The 18,093-nt window shown below is 39.5% G+C and overlaps 1 protein-coding gene across 10 annotated transcripts in view; it reads left to right on the top strand.

Annotated features, from left to right (window-relative positions):
- The window catches only part of ZNF407 (zinc finger protein 407), a 470,693-nt gene that overhangs the window by 26,166 nt on the left and 426,434 nt on the right, over positions 1-18,093 (top strand). For all 10 annotated transcript variants that reach the window (XM_064577670.1, XM_064577668.1, XM_045886546.3 and 7 more), the window contains exons 2-3: positions 713-5,464; positions 10,793-10,907. In XM_064577670.1, the coding sequence (XP_064433740.1) occupies positions 772-5,464; positions 10,793-10,907 (4,808 nt within the window). In that variant the 5' untranslated portion in view covers positions 713-771. The remainder of the gene's footprint in view (positions 1-712; positions 5,465-10,792; positions 10,908-18,093) is intronic.

Raw genomic sequence — 18,093 nt, 5'->3', positions numbered from 1 at the left:
GCTCTCCTGCTGACGTTTCCGTTTGTCATTGACCGTCAGATGGTACAGGATGGCTGTTAGATGAGGAAACCGGTGATTGACAGTGGGAATAGGAGGGGCTTTTCATTGGCAGGAGAGTTTGAGCAGGAATAGTGATGTGCGATGAGAATGTGCATGTTGTTAATTAGGGTATATTTAGGAAAATCATGCTAAGGCTCGTTGCTGCAGGGGAAAAGGATGAAGCAGTTGTTTTTAAGTTTCACACTGGGGTTTAGACTTCGGTTGGGAGACTGCAGAGGGGAAGGCCCGACTTCCTGGCTTGCATCACAGCAGTTTTGTTTAATCTGTTTTACAGATGGGGGTTTCACTGAAATGAAATTTGAAAAGATGGCTTCTCTGTTTAAAAAAAAAAATAGTAAGCTGAAATGTAGTAGTAAAGAGAATTGACTCATGGGAGTTTTTTTGCAAGCTTGGTTGGGAGCACTGCTTCCATCAGAGATGCCGTAGTGTTGCTTCCTGAGTCAGCAGCGTGGTGATGCTATTCCCCAGATCTGACTTCGTCCTTTTCATAAGGACTTCACACGTGCCACTGAGTACATCTCAAGATAAAGGAAATCTTGAGGCTATGAAATTTTTTTCATTTAGTGTGTCACTTTATGTTGACTTTTAGACGAAATATGTGTGTGTGTTCTCTACATTCAGAGGTTTAACAACGTGTTTATTTGCTGCACAGGTTATGAGTGCCAAGTGAGCTGCCCTGACGCAAGAAGCATCATCAGCACGTTGTTCACGATGGATACTGAGAAGAAGCCAGAGAATGATGAGGATGAAAACAGAAACAAAGAAGCAAAAGACTCGAGAAATTCTTCAAGTGATGATGCAGATTGTGGGCCCGTATTTGATGTGATAGCAAATTCTTCAGAGAATTGCACCAGCAAAAGAGGTTTTTCAGAATCCTCACACTTTGGCGGTGTCACCGTGGTGGAAGACGGGAACAAACATGCTTCCAAACGAATGAAATTATCAGCCGAGGCAGAGCACCTAAAGTCTGAAGAGCAGGGCGTTCCCGGGCTAGAAACTTCTGAGAGCCCAGTCCCAGAAGTGCATATCCCGTTAGGTGAGACAGCGAAGGAGACCCTCCTGAGGGAACGCCCAGATGGAGGCACTTGTCTTCCAACTACCTTCTCCCCTCCTTGCAGTTTTCGCACTGTTGATGCTGTTTCTCTGAAAGCAGACCCTGAAAAACAGTCTGCTCAGGAAGTGGTTTCCCTTGACCCAGAAGGAGAATCTCCTTTCCCCCTGAAAGAGATCAGTGTTAGTTGTACCATGGGAAACGTGGAGACGGCTCTCAAGTGCAACGTCTGTGGTCATTTGTTTTCTTCCTGCGCGGATCTGGAGAAGCACTCTGAGTGCCACACGCAGCCGTCTGAGGAGCACGCGTGCTGTCCCTGCAGCCACACGGCAGAGAGCGGCGCGGCGCCGCATGTGCGCATCAGGCAGGCACATGGCCCGCCCCAGGTCTTTTCTTGCGATCTCTGTGGCTTTCAGTGTGTGGAAGAAAACCTGCTGAATGCACATTATCTTGGCAAAACGCACCTCCGGCGTCAGAATCTTGCTGCTCGTGGAGGATTTGTACAGATCTTAACAAAACAGCCCTTTCCTAAGAACCCATGTACCATGGGCGCAAAAAATGTTCGCGTAAAACCAAGAGCTTCTAAACCAGTAGCAAAGACTGGTGATTCAAAAGGATTACGAAATGTTGGAAGCAAATTTAAAGATTTCCGAGGCAGCGTTTCTAAGCAGGGTGGAAGCAGCTGTGAGCTGCTTGTTGAAATGATGCCGTCTAGGAACACCTCATCAGAAAAAGTAGAGATTGTTGAAGAAAACGTAACTTCCCTTCCTATAGCTCGAAATCCTGAAAACCAGAGTAAAAGTAAAAAGTTAGGAGCATTGGTAAGCTCCGAGGGTCTCTTTGATAAATTAGAATCTACCAAAAATACCCTACAGGCAGCACCCAGTGTCAGTGCAAGCTCGAGACCAAGACCCGAGCGAAACGTCCTCACGCTGGGCAGTAGCTTCCGACGGCGAACTGGCACGTTTACTTTAAAAGGCCAGGCCAAGAAAAGGTTTAATCTTTTAGGAATTAGTAAAAGAGGAGCTAATGACACCCAGAGGATGTATATGAAACACTTTAGAACCCAGGTGAAGACACGTGAGGCACAGTCTGTGGCCAATCATGTAGAAACGAGCGGCGGTGTCCACAGTCTGTGTGTGACTTCCTCGGAAACCCCGGACCTGACGCAGGACAAAAGAAGCTGCCGTGTTGTGTGCTCCTTTCACTCTGCGACCGTGAGGCCAGCTACTGATCATCAGATGTGTGCTGGTCCAGACTGTGGTCACGTGGCAACAAATAGGACAGACGTGGAGAGCCACGGGGAGAGGGGCCCCATTGGAGAGGTGAAGCTTTGCTGTCAGGCGTGTGGCTTTTCCAGCACGTCGAGGGGGGACTCAGACAAGCATTTGCACGACCACCAGCATCTGCACACTGCCGCTGGCCTCACCTGTCAGTGCTGTTCATTTATTTCTGAGAATGAACTAAATCTTAGAGACCACATGAAAGAAAAGCACAATATGGGTTTTCTTTGCACTCCTTGCAATCTGTTCTTCCTGTCTGAGAAAGACATGGAAGAACACACAACAACCGAGAAGCATATTCGTTTATTGGTTCAACCAAAGACTTCCCAGTCATTTAACAGTGATTTGGCTTTACAAACTTTACCCTTAAGTACTTTAGAATCAGAAAATATAAAAGATCCTATGAGTGAGTCAGGTAAAGCAGCTCAGGAAGAACCTGCTAAGTCCAGGGTAAGCCATGGGCATGAAGTGAGGCATTCAAGCAAGCCTCAGTTTCAGTGTAAGAAGTGTTTTTATAAAACGCGGTCTTCCACTGTTCTCACAAGACACATCAAGCTCCGGCACGGCCAGGACTATCACTTTCTTTGTAAAGCGTGTAATCTTTACTCGCTGAGCAAGGAAGGAATGGAGAAGCACATTAAGAGAAGCAAGCATCTTGAAAATGCCAAGAAAAACAACATCGGCTTAAGTTTTGAAGAATGTATTGAAAGGGTGTGTATAGGTGCAAATGACAAAAAAGAAGAGTTTCACATTTCTGGAAGTGGAAGGATCGAAGGCCACGTAGAAGGTGTGCAGCTGCAGGAGCATTCCTGTCTTGAAAAGAGCCTACTGACTACCAAGGAAGCGCCACAGCCTGGTGTAGCCACCAAAGAGGGTGAAGTAGCTTTGACCGCTACTCCAAAGAGAGGGAGACCCAAAGGTAACGTCTCGCGGACATGCTCTCATTGTGGTCTCTTGGCCTCTAGTATTACCAACCTGACTGTTCACATTCGACGAAAACACAGTCACCAGTATAGTTATTTATGCAAAGTGTGTAAGTATTATACCGTAACAAAGGGAGATATGGAGCGTCATTGTGCCACTAAGAAACATAAAGGACGTGTGGAAATAGAAGCAAATGGCAAGCAGAGTTCAGATATCATTGTTGGCCCCGAAGGGGGCAACCTTGAAGCCTGTAGAAAGACTGCCACCTCAGCAGGTTCAGATGAACTTGCTAACAGGTCAGCAGAATCAGATACCTCCTCTTCAGAAAAGCCAGTGGCAGAGCATGGAAATCCAACTGAAGTTGAAATTGAAAATGTATTTCATTCTACAGATGGGGAAGTCAACAGTCAGCTTACTGATAAAAAGGAACAAATGTCTCTAGAACCAGAGGACCCTCTCCAGCAGGTGGATGCATGCTCTCAGAGAGATGTTACGGGTACGAGTGATAACAAGTGTGTACACTGTGAGTTTAACGCTCACTCTTCTGCTTCTCTAGAACTGCACATAAAACGGAAACATACAAAAGAATTTGCTTTTTATTGCATGGCCTGCGATTACTATGCTGTGACTCGTCGAGAGATGACTAGGCATGCAGCCACAGAAAAACACAAGTTGAAAAGGCAGTGTTACCTGACCTCTTCTGACGTAGAAGCAAATTCTGCGGACGTGTCCAAAAATATCATTATCCCTGAAGAGCAGCACCAACACAATTCTGAAGAATATCAAATATTATCAGACCAGCCATCTGAAGAAATTCTGAAATCTAAAAGTACTGCTGATTGTTGTGTTTTGGATGAGGATGCTAATCTAGACGTGTCTAAGGTCCTCCGTGCTCCCACCTCTGTAGAGATTGAGACTGAAGAAGAATCTAATCTCAGTGAAGATCATTCCTTTTGTGAAACTTTCCAACAGCCCTTGGCCAAGGATAGAGCTCTGAAACCTGAGGAGATGGTGTCCCTTAATATTTCCTCCAATTGTGGCTCCCCAGGCAGATTTCAGAATTCAGGAAGCTCAGCTTTGGATTATGAGGCAGTAGAGAGAGCCCACAGTACGTTGAATGACCGTGGCGATGCGAGCATGCTCAGTGAGAGCGATGTTGGCCAGGCAGGGGAGAATGCAGGTAAAGCCCTTAGCAAACATGGTGGATGTCCTGGAGGTCTTGGGGGAGGGCATCTGGCTGACGGCACTGTCCCTGATGTGATGACAAGGACAAGGCAGGAGCTAAACCTGGAGAGTGGTGGTCAGAACGAAGTTGGGAGTGTGCAGGGTTCAGAGGATTTGAAAGATATCCAAGAAGATGCTGTTCTGGAGAACAAGGAAATTCTGATGAATTCCCAACATGAAACGAAAATTATTTTGGAAGAGGATGGTCCAGCTTCTGATAGCACAGTTGAAAGTAATGATGTTTATGAGACTATAATCAGTATTGATGACAAAGGACAGGCCATGTACAGTTTTGGCCGGTTTGATTCTTCCATAATAAGGATAAAGAACCCTGATGATGGAGAATTGTTAGACCCGTCCGAAGAGGGTCTGGTAACAACAGGCGTGAGGATTAGTGAGTTGCCCTTAAAAGACTGTGCTCAAGGTGTGAAAAAGAAGAAATCTGAAGGTAGTTCCTTCGGTGAATCCACACGAATTCGTTGCGATGACTGTGGCTTCTTAGCAGATGGTTTGAGTGGACTGAATGTTCACATAGCCATGAAACACCCTACAAAAGAGAAACACTTTCATTGTTTACTGTGTGGAAAATCATTCTACACAGAGAGCAACCTCCATCAGCATTTGGCCAGTGCTGGTCATATGAGAAATGAACAGGCCAGTGTAGAGGAGCTTCCGGAGGGAGGGGCCACCTTTAAATGTGTCAAATGTACGGAGCCCTTTGATTCAGAACAGAATTTATTTCTACATATTAAAGGGCAGCATGAAGAGCTGCTGCGGGAGGTGAACAAGTACATAGTGGAAGACACTGAGCAAATCAACCGCGAGAGAGAAGAAAATCAGGGAAACGTTTGCAAGTATTGTGGGAAGATGTGTCGGAGTAGCAATTCGATGGCATTTCTAGCACATATTCGCACTCATACAGGTATGTACCCTTCCGCAAACCTGTGTTGACATATACAGTGCAAACGAAAGATAAAATTGGGATGTTTGTTCCCATCCAGATATGGAGTCCATGCTGCCTTTGGTTGTTGTCCTTCCGCCTGGCTCACGTGACCCTGCTGGGTGGCATTCTGGACATCTGCCCTAAGTCAGTGTGGACATGTAACATTTCCAAAGTTAATTAAGCCTTAGTGATTCCAAGGCAGGTTATTTGACAAATTTCCTTTCATTTTATCAAAAAGCCTTGCCCCCCTGATGCCTTTGTTAGTTAGAGTCCTGTTTCTTAACAGCTTTTCAGTTGCTTCTGAGTCCTAATTGTTTGGTTTTCCAAGGTAGCTATTAAGGGGCACGGTGGGTTTCAGAGGACATATTAAATGGCTTTTGAGGAATGAAATTATAAAAATTTTCTTAGAATTTTAGGGATTTAAAATTATTCATTGCCAGATGGTTTATATTGAAAAGCGTAACTCCCAGGCAACAAGATTCTACTTTCAAGGATCAGAATTAGTGAACACTTTTCAAAGTTAGTATGTCCTGGGGGTTTGGTTTTCATGAAGGCAGTGCCTCATTTAGTTTCTGTGCTCTGTCAAATGTAGTGTTCCATTTTAATGTTTAATTTGGGGTGGAAATTTTTTTTAAACTTTTTTTTTTGTGGAAAATGCATAAGCCACTGTTCTAAATTTATGTAAAAATTCACTGCACTGTTTCTATAAACCTGCCATACATTCTTTATTTTAAATAGACAGCTTTTCTAAATCATTGTGCTCTGCTTAGACAAGTTCTGTCTCCATGGTTGAATTTATGAGTGGATTTGAATAATAAATTCACATTTCAATGAACATATTTTCATTAAAACTGTAAGGTTTATTTTACTGTACTTTTAAATAATGGCTTATTATTAAAGCTATACTTTAAATTCATGCAGTTTTTGAAACTTAGTGCATGGTTACAAGGAGGAAGACAAAAGAGTATGAAACATTACTAGTTTAGGGAGATTAAAGATAGATAAAAGTTTTTCATTGAAGAAAGTAAGAGGGCAACCTGCATAAGATTAATCAAGGTAAATACAGACATTGTACTGTTGGTCCCAATTCTTCATGCAGTGGCGCTGTTGTTGGGGAATAAATGCAAATACTGATTTCTTGGCGTTATTTATACCTCTGTTAGTACTGTGCTCACTTTATGGAGTGATCTGGCTTTTAGAAATCAGGCTTGTTCACATGTGTAGAAGGTATGTACTTTTTTAACATGCCCTCTAAAGGCAGATAAAAACTGAATAAAACTAAGAGGAAGATGCTAATGGACCTCTTTTTAGAATTCTTTATGCAACTGTCTGGTCAAGACATGTTGCTTATAATTGATGTGTCCATTACTTGAATTCTCTTGTAATTATAGTCAATAAGTCTTGTAAATGTGTTAAAGCTCACTAAAAGCATACAAATTCAAGAACAGAGTAAGGCTAATAATTTAAAATAATCAATGTAGGCATTTCAGCACTTAATTTCCCTTGTGTGTTGATAGCTGATCATTCTTAATCCATTAAGATTTATTTAGTCGTTTACAATGCAAAATAGGTTTGCACTGGTCACTTGTGCCATTTGAAAACGTCCACTAGGTTAAGTGCAGAATGTAGTCCATTAGTCTTCCTTGACTATATGTATTAATTGCATTTAAAATCAAGTTAATGTGGATGTGAAAGTGAGGTAACTATCAATATGTGACAAAGTAACCCTACTTATATAAGTTACATCATTGATTGTAACATTTAGTAAAAGTTAGCATACTTTTTAATATCTTCTGTTGGGCTTATCAGCAAGTACATTTTTATTGTGTTCCGAAGCACCACAAAGAGCCCCGCTCCTCCGGACACAATACTAGTCTGCCATTTCAGTTTTCAAGCCACTTTTTGGGGGATGTTGTCTCCCAGTTTTGATCCAGGGTTGTTTTGTTTTTGTTTTTGTTTTTTTTCTTTTTTCCTTGGGCATCTTCAAATGAATTGCTTTTCTGATACTTTGCTTATGTCCATGAAGTAGTAATGCAGAGACTGTTATTAATGGTTAACTGGAAAAGGACTTACTCTTCCAATCCCTGTTTTCATATTTTGTGATTTACTGTATATTTTATGTCACCTTTTCTTCCCATCCTCAGCACGATAAAAGCGGCACTCTAAGAAATAAATGAGTTTTGGTTTTCAAGAATTGTAGGAAAAAAGCACCGCGGAGTTTTCCTGTGCCTTGGCTTGTGTGAAGTCATTAGCATGCGCAGAAAGGGCAGTGTTGCCTCTCCCCTTATATCAGGGGTGCGGAATCAGCTGTTCATTTTCCCTCCTGCATATTCTGTCGGCTAGAGCTTTCCTTTCCTAAGACATGGCTAGTGGATGTCATTAGACTAGAAGACTGTCAGAAGCCCTTCATTGGATGCTCTGAGCGCATGGGGTCACTTGTGCTCTCTGGAAATGTTCACAAGCAGGGAGATAGGGAGTTGTGTGACTTCACTGAAAAAGTCTCCTGTGAGGGCTGGTAGTGTTTAACTTAATACGCATCTGACAGTTTAGAAGCTGAATCCACTTGAGAAGAGAGGGTGAGGAGAGTTGGTCCGTTGATTCCAAGCCTAGGGAGGGCCTGGGCTCTGCTCTGTTCACTCTTCATCCCCACGCCCCACACAGAGTGGGCTCAAGGTGTTACTTAGTGAATGAATGAGTGAAGGACAGAATGAAATGGTCAGCGGTTAGGGAGGGTTGTAGCATCGAGGCTGTTGTGGAGAAGCATTAGGTGATGGGTTCTATACACTCTTTAAGACCTACAGTTTGAAGGTCATTTTTCTTAATGTTCACCTCACAACCATGTATGCATAGCAATTAGCCATGAATGATGGTGAGGAATGGCTGTTGTAGGTCTGACTGAAGACTTAGTTTTAAAAATCTTTGGAATTCTTTTGGTAAAATTGTAAGGTGCCGGAAAGCCTAGAGAGTGGTTTTGGTTTTTTCCCTTTCAAAAAACCTCGGAGGCCAGATTAAAAGAAGAAAACCTACTGTGGATAATGCTGTACCCAGGAATGAAACTATTTAAAATAATATTGACAGTTTATAATAATCACGATACACTTGCAAGGAAGATAAATTTAGAAATACGTGGCTTTACAAATTTTGCCTTATAAACAGTATGCCTGGATTCATTTTGGGATGTGCCTAGCAGGCTTAAAACTGGAAACATTATTAGAAAAAAGAGGACCTTTTTTTTTTTTTTTCCCCCTTATGCAGGAAAGTATTATCTCCACTTCCTGGAATTTTTATGGCACAGAAAGGAGATGTTAACACAGTCTGTTCTGAATATCTGATGTGAAAAATAGTCAGGACCTCCTGATTTCTGTGCGAAAGCAGTCAACAGAATAACTCATTTATGTGTTGTCAACACGCTAGCAGACTAGCAGTGAGGAACTAGAACTTTCCACTGAGGAGCCACGTGGAGTAACGTGAAAGGTCTGTACCCAGGCCGTGGCACCTGCGCTCACACACGAGGGACTCAGCTCAGTGGCAGTGTAGGGGGACCCTGACGAAAACCTACATCCACAGGAGATTTGAGATGCTTTCACCAAGACTGTAATGCAAATGTTGACGGCTTTATTTTCTTTGGAGTCCTGATGTTATTGTTAATTAATAATTTCCTAATTGCCTTATTACCTTTAATGCATTTCAATTTAAAGTGCAGGTAAATTGGTTCTCTCACTCTTTTGTTTTCTATGTCCCTTTATAGAATTCTTTGTCGAGATGAAGTGTTTCCAGGTAGTGATAGGCTTAGTTTTATCAGAATCATTTAAATAAACTGTAGTTTCTAATGTGATTGATAGAATGTGATTGCTGTAAGCTGCAGTCTCAACCTGCTTTTGACATTTAAACATATAAAGCTGACTAGATATAACCATTCAGGTGCTAAATGTATTTTACATCTACTTCTAACAGTAGAAATGGAAGTATTAAGAGATCTGGCTTCATTGTCATTGAACTGTGAAATATTCAACCTTGTCTGCCCGTGCTTAGTACTGTTGACTTTTTTATTTCTGTTAGAAGATTAAAATTAAATGCTTCACTTTTTTGGTCAGCTTTTGGGAATTAAATTGAAATTTAGGACTCTAAAATTTTTTACTGAGTGCTTCAATTTCAACAAAGTATTCTTGGAGGATTATTTTTTTCAAGGACACTGCACAAAGGTTCATTGATCAAATATGATTTATTGCAATTTTTTTATTTGAGCTCTTTTTTGTATATTTATTGAAGTTCACATATATCATATTCTAACTATATTAGAAGAGGTATTTCACCAAATAGGTACTAAACATGGTACGAAAGATCTGGAAACATATTGTAGTGATTTTAGACTGTGATTTTTATGATTTTGATTTATTTGAGGATTTAGTGGTTAGAAAATTGAAAAATGGTATAATATACATGTTGCACTTAAAGGAATGTTGCTTCTCATTAATGTGGGTACTGATTACCTGCTAGTAACTGTGTTCCAGTTACAATCTATCTATTCCTGACACTAGGTTTGTTGATGCTGAAGTTATTTTGTTTTCTCATATTTGAGTATAGTTTAATCTTTGTGAAATTTAAAAAAAAAATTGTGGTACTGTGCTTTTTATGTTGAAATATTTGTTCTTGAAATCAATAAATAAAATGTCAGTACTGGTTTGCAGAATCATCACAGATTTTTGACTATAAAATGATCATAAAAGCAAATAACTTATCCATTGTATATTCTTACATTGTGTGCTATTAAAATAGTAACGTAGTGAATCATTTGGGATAAATGTCAGAAAAAAAATCTGAAATGCCTTTCTTAATGTGAGTAAATTCAAAGCTGCAGAAATATGAGGAAGGGAGCTGGCCACTGAGAAATTTATTTGATGATAAATGTACTTTATAAAATATCAGCTACTCTGTATGCATTTGTTTTTATAATGCTCCATTTTACATGTTGAATGACTTTAAAAGATATTTTTGCAAATTGTTAGAAAATATTTAAAATTATTTAGTTCATCTTACCTACTTAGTACTGCTCAACTGTATCACTTTTGACTTTAAATCTTAGAAATGTTACTGCAAGTTAGGAACACTCACTGAAACAAAGTCTTCTTTGGCGGAATAATTATGGAATGCAGGTCTATTCAAGTTAGAAAGGAATGCAGGTATTCCATTTTGGGGCCAGAAATTTCTAAACAGATGAAAAGTATGATTTAAGATCTAGGCCTCTTTTTAAACTATCAGTAATGTATTATTCAAATTCAAATCATATTTTATGTTAAATTTACTTAGGATCAAAACCATTCAAGTGCAAGATATGCCATTTTGCAACAGCTCAGCTTGGCGATGCCAGAAACCATGTCAAAAGGCACCTTGGGATGAGGGAATACAAGTGTCACGTCTGTGGGTGAGTAAATTGAAACCGTCTCTACTGTGGTGAACCAGGAAGCACATGCACGATAGCCATTGTTTCAGAATTCAAAACTGATACGAGTAAGAGTGGCTAAAATTATGCATGCGTATCCTCCTTTCCATTGTTATGGTAAATTCCTTAAATACAGTTATGACATTCTTCTCCCACTTCTAATCCTCTACTGAAGATGAGCAATTTTATGGGCTACAAGGTCAATTTGAACCTGTAATCTGTAAATTGACTAAATTATAGGATGTTCATTCACATTGCCAGAGAGAACTGTAAATTCCATTTAAAGACATTTAAAAAAAATATATAATACAGCTTTAGGAGTATATAAGTGTGGTTTTTTTTTTTTTTTTTCTTTTGCTATAGTGCTTTAATTTTAATCGTATTAATGGCTCTTTGGATAGACTGGACATACTCCATAAGGAGAAAGGCAGAAAAAGATTTAATTTCAGATGGCTGGTTACTGATTGTTACAGAGATGAAGCTTAAACAAACAGTGTATAATGTATGTTTTTGTGTAACTTTATTTCAAAACTTGCTGTTTTCCATTTTTAGTTAACGGCTCTTCCTCTAAAGAACCATTCTTGGTGTTAAACTGTCACTCAGATGTGTTGCATTTAATAGGAAGCCCTGAGATGCCTTAATGCACAACTAATTAATTTAGCAGAAATGTTTAAAAGGTTTTAAAATGCCATGACATCTATGGTATATCACAGGACATTCAAAGCTGGATTTTAATACCCTACCTCTGATTAAAAATATATTTTAATGCTATTAATCTAGAGAAGTTAGCGCGTAAGTGCATCATATGAAAACACTTTCTGTGAAACCTGAGAAACCTGCAGTTCTTATGGCTGATTCCCTAAGTACTGCAGGTTCAATTCAGTTATGCAATGTGCACATGTTATGGTAGGTTTCCTTTTTTAGGGGAAGATTCTTCTGGTTGGTACTACCGAGTAAAATATCTTGTAAGTCAAAAACAGTTTCTGTCTTTTGTTGGACAGTACATTTTATTCCAGGATGTCGTTGCATTTTTTGACCCTTAAGATAGTTTAAGAAATAACTTTGCAAGCAGTTTTATTAACCATGGTCTGTGATTTATTCACTGGCAGAATTGATGGTTCAGTGACTTGCAGCTAAAGTAAATGAAGATGAACCTTTGCCCTAAAGCCCCCTGAAGATCAGTGGGAGAATGAGTTTTGTTGCTACTGATTTTAGCTGTGAGGGTCGAGTGCCAAATGGTTCATTTTAATTGCTCTAGGCCTTGGAATTTTAAAAGATACCTCATTTATTGTTTTTTACCATATGAGTTATAGGAAAGAGGAAGGGCCTGACTCCAGCGGACATTTGCTGTTAGGGGGCAATCAGCAGTTTCTTCCTCATTTCTTCAAAATAATTAAGCAGCTTTTGCATGCTCTATTATTAGAAATCTAATTCCATCCATCCATCCATTTTTTTTTTTTTTTTTTAATTAGGGTTACTAAGTCTGGGGAAGGGGAAGAAGAAACTTTATCAGAGAACAGTTTCTGGCATAGGTGGAGTCAAAAACAACACATGATCGATTGGCTTTGATTGTCCAATTTAAATAGCGCACACTTTGCCTAGCTCACCGCTTACCACACACCACTGAAGTGTCACACCAGTGGTTTACATATTTGGTTCCCAAGATAAAGAATTATAAATACAGAGAGATATATTGAGTTTCATACTGCTGTCCTAGAGGTCTGCGTGTGTGTGTGCACAGAGAGAAAGCAATCTAGATTTCAAAATTGTATCTTTTAGCATTATGGTAGTCATTGAATTTTACCTGACTTTGAAATAATAGTTCTCTTAATTTTTTTAAGTGGAATTTGATTTAAAAGTGATGTAATGATAATTTGCATAGGGTAGATATTTTCACAGTGATGCTAAAAGTTCTGAAGGATTGCAGTGAATCGAAGAAGGCCTTTTGGTCTCTGGAGTTGAAACAGAACAGTAATGAGTTAGAACCCTTTAATGGTAAAGAACAAATTTCATAGGGCATCTGTATTTCGTGTGTTTTGAAGGGATAGGGCAACATGTAGGTTAAAAGCTAAAGTGAGAAACATAGAAGAAAGCAAGAATTGGCTATCAGGTTCGTGGCGGTACAGAGCGTTGGTACATTAACATTAGTGACAATGTCAATTCATTATCATTGATGGCTAAATAATCCTAGAAATGCTCAGTGGACCTATTAGTTCCTGAGCATAAGCAGCTCATGCTGCGTTTCTTCATTAGCTTTCATCGCTATAAATTTTACCTTTTAAAAAAATCATGCTTTAAAAGGTGACGTGATCTTTCAGGAACATTAACTCTATAATTTTGTCACAAACAGAAGGTCCTGCACTGTGTTTTTCTTTCTGCAGTAGTCAGTACCTTCATCTCTGCCCCTTAGGATTTTATGAATAACCTTTTCATTACTTGAGTTGCAAGAGAGAAACTGTTCTTCAAAGAGTTCTGATTGAGTAATAATGTATAGAAATAACGGAGCAGGCACATTTTAAAAATGAAATTAATGCTCACACTGTTACATTATTTTGTCTTAGTAACCTCTTGCTTTTCTTGAAAAAAACCTCATTTTATAGTGAAATTGATGAAAATGACAGTATGTTTTGTTGAATTGAGCTCAATATTAATGGTTTAGATTACTTGTAATTGACTTGTTTTTCCTATCTTTATATACAAAGGATATAGATGCTCATCAACTATGTATCTTGAATACTTTTACTGAGGCTTAGTTTGACTTGTGCATTAGCTACTCCCTTAACAAAGACTACCTTTTAAACTTTTACTTCAGTTGTTTGGACCCACACTGATTTCCTTTTATCTTAAAATTGAGCTTAAAGATTCATTTTCTCCACTTCATCAGCAAATCCTAGCTACGGTATATCATGGATTTAAGTTAGTCTGTAAAGCATCTGAATGTGTTAGATGTCTAATTCCTGTCAGGTAGCTAGGGTTCAGAATTCAGGATTTCACTTGTGTTTACCCATGCTTTATGTGCTCATGTTGCCGTAAAAATTTCAGAAATGTGTTGCTTTGCAATTCCTGTTTTAAGAGCCTGTTATTGATAACTTCATTTAAAAAGCCTTTGATTTTACTTTCACTTTTAGGATGAGCAGTTTTTGAACAGTACAGTTTCCTAAATGTGATCTCAGGAGGAACTTTATACAATATAGGTGTATTTATAGTGAGCACTTAATGGGCAGTTCATATGAACATGTGCTGTTGGTCTGACATGGGGCGAGTGAGGTGAGAATAAGAATAATAGAAAGCATCTCGATACAGAAGTTAATAATTTTGTGGGGAACATATGCTTAAAAATAGGTTAAACACACATTTTTACTAGATTAATGTCTACTAAAAAAATAACTTGAAATTTCAGTGGCTTACAGATACCATGTTTTGTTAGATCTTTTTAAATTTAACTCTCTCTCTTTGTATATGCATACACTTAATAGTAAATGTAATACTGTCAGTAATAAATAGTAATGATGCAGTGCTGTGCCTTGGTGTACACCTTAATTAACGTGCACTTTGTTGTTGGTCTCCTGGTGTCAGGAGGTTGTTCATCTCCTGTTTGTTATCCCCATTGTACAGATGGTAAACTTGAGATTAAAAGTGTTTTTAGGGATGGACTCAAATTATGCAGTAGTGATGGTAGACCACTGTTTTCCTTCCTTTTAACTGTCCCTTTTTTTTTTTAAATTTCTCTGCTTTTTGCAATATCTGTTATTTTGCTTACTGACTTTAATTTGTACTTATTTTTTTCTCTCTAGGTTGTTTGCATCAGAATGTAATAACTGTAACTTACCTCCTTCCAGCCCCTAGCCACTTCTGTTTCCTGCTTTTAAAAAACTTGCTTGCATGGTATTTTCCTTTAACATTGTGGTATTCAGTTCGTTTTTGTATCTCTTCCTCTGTTCCACTTTTCTCATATTAGAGCGTTGTTTTAAATGATTTTGTTACTCTTTTCCATTGTTCTTTATGTGTTGATAATTTGCACTTGGGTGATTACAAATTGAACATGGTATAATAGAATTAGGTGCCTAGACAGATGAAGATATTGTCTTTTCATTAGGACAAGAGGGGTAAAAATTGATGAGTTTAGGTTACTGTTTTTGTTTTTCATGGCCACTTACTTAAAAAATAAAAAAAAAGAGAGTCAGTAGCAAACTAGTAAGTGGCCTGTGATCTGCATAAACCTCAGAGGTGCTAGCTGGGTGCTGCCTGCCGCTCTTCACAGGGATGCCAGGACGCCTGGTCTGGGGATTGGGTGATTTTTCTGATTGACTTCCTGTGTGTCTGTTCTTGAATCTTGTGTGTAGAGTTCAGTAGTTGCGTAGAACTTACCGAATGGGGGAGAGAATAAGGGCATTTTCTCAATCTGTCACCTCCGGGTTCATGGAAAGATTCTAGACATTTTCTATTGTGTATTAATGTGCTTATGAGCTGTTTATTCTTATTTGGTTTAAGAAACCTTAAATAGAAAGTTACTAATGCAGTGAAACTCTGTGTGTGTGTGTGTGTGTGTGGCGTTACCTAGTTTTTGTGCATTAGAAGGGATCTCTATGTAGATGATTATAATGTCACTTTCTGACCTTTGCAGCTTGAATAATTGTAAATCATTGCTTCATAATGTGTCAGAGAATGTCTGTACTAGGCAATTAAATGGCAGAATATAATAGACCAAATTATTGCCTGTCATGTTTTCAACAACACAGTTAGTATTTGAGTTACACTTAATCATTACGTGCATTAGCAACTTCATTGGAATCCAGCTTCAGGCTGAGCATGAAATACATTACATTATTTAAACCTCTAATGGTACAAGTCATTTATTTGTGGTGAAGTGTACAACATGCAGAGTTTCATAAAGCAAGGAACACTTGAGAGCTTAATTTATCCAAATCAAAGTCTAAATGCAGATAAACACAAGTGGCAAAAATTAGTAATTTTTATAGGCTGGAAATATTTAAAAATACATGGTTGTGGGTAATTGTAGGCAGCAGGAATAAATTAAAATCACTATTTTTAGTCTGTTCTGAGAACTAAAGCTGTGTATACCTAAATCATTAAAAGCACCCTGGAATTGCATTTTAGCTGAACAATTAATTACACCCATCATATCTACAGATGTATCCAAATAAAATAAGCATTTGGTTCGGGCTGGTTGTTTTGGCTAAAGAGTTATAGATAGAAAAAGTTTGTTTTATGCTGTGGCATGAATTATGCTTGTAACAATGTAAAATGCAGCATCTCTCAGTTTTGTAAAAAATTTAACATTCATATACTCATTATAAAGGGTATATTACATATTTTATCTATATAATATTTTAAAGCTTTCTGTTTAATGATATATTTTTGCCTTTAGTTTGAAATTTAGAAATGCCACGTAGTGATAACTGCCTCTCTTCCTGTCAGTGAGGAATACAAAATTAACATTGTTAGTTTATCCCTCTGGTGCTCAAGTCCTTGAAATACCATTTAGTGAATGAACATTGTTTTATATATTTTATATACAAATCACTTTGTAATCTGAACGTCTAAAAGATATCTTAGTTATAATATTAAAGTAAAAAGCACTCTTTCTCAGATACGATTTCTGAGGTATTTTACAGTGAACTCTTGTAAATCCAGGAGAGACTTGGGGTAAGATTAGGACAGTGGAGGAGAGACAGAAGGAGGCTGTGTCTCCTTATGGTAGGGGACTTTGCCACCACCACACCCTGTTCTCAGATTTGTAGTGGTGTTTTCTTGAATTTTTGTCATGGAAGGGTGAGGCATAGGTTTATTTCAAGGCAGTATGTATGATCAACCTGTAACGAAATAGAGCACATTGTCATGTCTTGGTGTTGTAGTTGAAAACACTGGCCTAAGATCTTTTCCAGTGAAAAATTCATATCTCAGTGACTTAAAGTTATTTTTGCTTTATTTTTATTTTAAAATGGTTTTGTGGCGATTTTAAAATCCAGTTGTGGAATCTTAGGATTCTTTAGCTCTCCTGATCCATACAGTAGAATATAGGGAGGGCTGGGGGAGCCAATCTTCTGGGTTTCCTTTGCCTGTCCTATGATTTGTGTGGGGGGGGGGGGGCGGGGGCGGGGGGGGTGTTAACCTGTTTTCTCCTTCCCTCTTCCTGCTCATGTGTTTCTGAAAGTCCTTTACTTTCTGAAGGGTTTTGGTCTTTGATTTGTCTAAGACTGAGTGTAGGAGGTGTTGGAAATGTAAATAGGAGGGAAGCATAGCCCCTGATTCAGGGACTCACTTGTTTCCCGTTGGGCAATTCTTGAGAGTTTCCTCTCTGCAGACCCAGTGCCCCGCCAGTGCAGGGCCTCGCGGGCATGTGCTCCAAGGAGGACGGGCAGACGGGAAGAGGGACGCGCCGTAGGAGTCGGCGCAGGGACAGTGGTCCACGGGGAGTGCTTGGGAGCAGCAGGAAAAGCTTCCTTGAGAGGTTATGTTTGAGTTGGGTCTTAAAGGGTGAGGAGGTATTCACAAGGCTGATTTGGACCTTTTTAGTAGATGGAGCAAAAGAGCAAGAGTAGTGAAGCACAGAGTGGTGCGACATATTAGCGCTGCAGGGAATTCCTGGAGTATAAGTGGCTGGTGGGGTGAGTTGGAAGATTTTTAAAAAATGTTGAATAAACATTTATGGAACATCACCATGTGCCAATGCACATAGTCTTTAGGGTTAAAAAGATCAAAATAATACGTGCTTCAGATGGATCGAGAAAGCTCAGGTAAAGAAAGAAATGTCCACGTCTTGCTGGACCAGTGTGGAAAGTTACATTTCATCGGGTAGCTAGCATTTGATACACAGGTGAGTGGGAGTTAGAGAGCCGGGGGCAGCCCATTTGAGGTAGGGCTTGGGGATGTTCAACAAGGAGCGTGGTGTCTTCAGTCCCCGAGAGGACTTTAGCCCTGCCAGAGGTGAGAGTGGGAAGCAAGTAGCGTAGCCCCGGGCAGCTGGGCGAGGCAGGCCGGGCCAGGCCCCAGGCCTGTGCCCAGTGGTGGTGGTGAACGCTGGCCTTGCCCACTGCTTTCTGCCCTTCCTTGACTTGTCTGCTTTCTTCCAGTTTTCTGGACTGTGAATAGTCAGAGAAGGGAGGGGAGGACGTGGAGAGCTTGCAAGGAAGGCAGTCATTGCTGC

Source organism: Mirounga angustirostris, unplaced genomic scaffold (genome assembly GCF_029215605.1).
Source record: "Mirounga angustirostris isolate CCGP_5_RB_7025 unplaced genomic scaffold, mMirAng1.0.hap1 SCAF_14, whole genome shotgun sequence".
Classification (NCBI taxonomy): Eukaryota; Metazoa; Chordata; class Mammalia; order Carnivora; family Phocidae; genus Mirounga; species Mirounga angustirostris.
The sequence above is the reverse complement of the archived record's forward strand: the minus strand, read 5'-3'. Positions and strand labels throughout refer to the sequence as shown.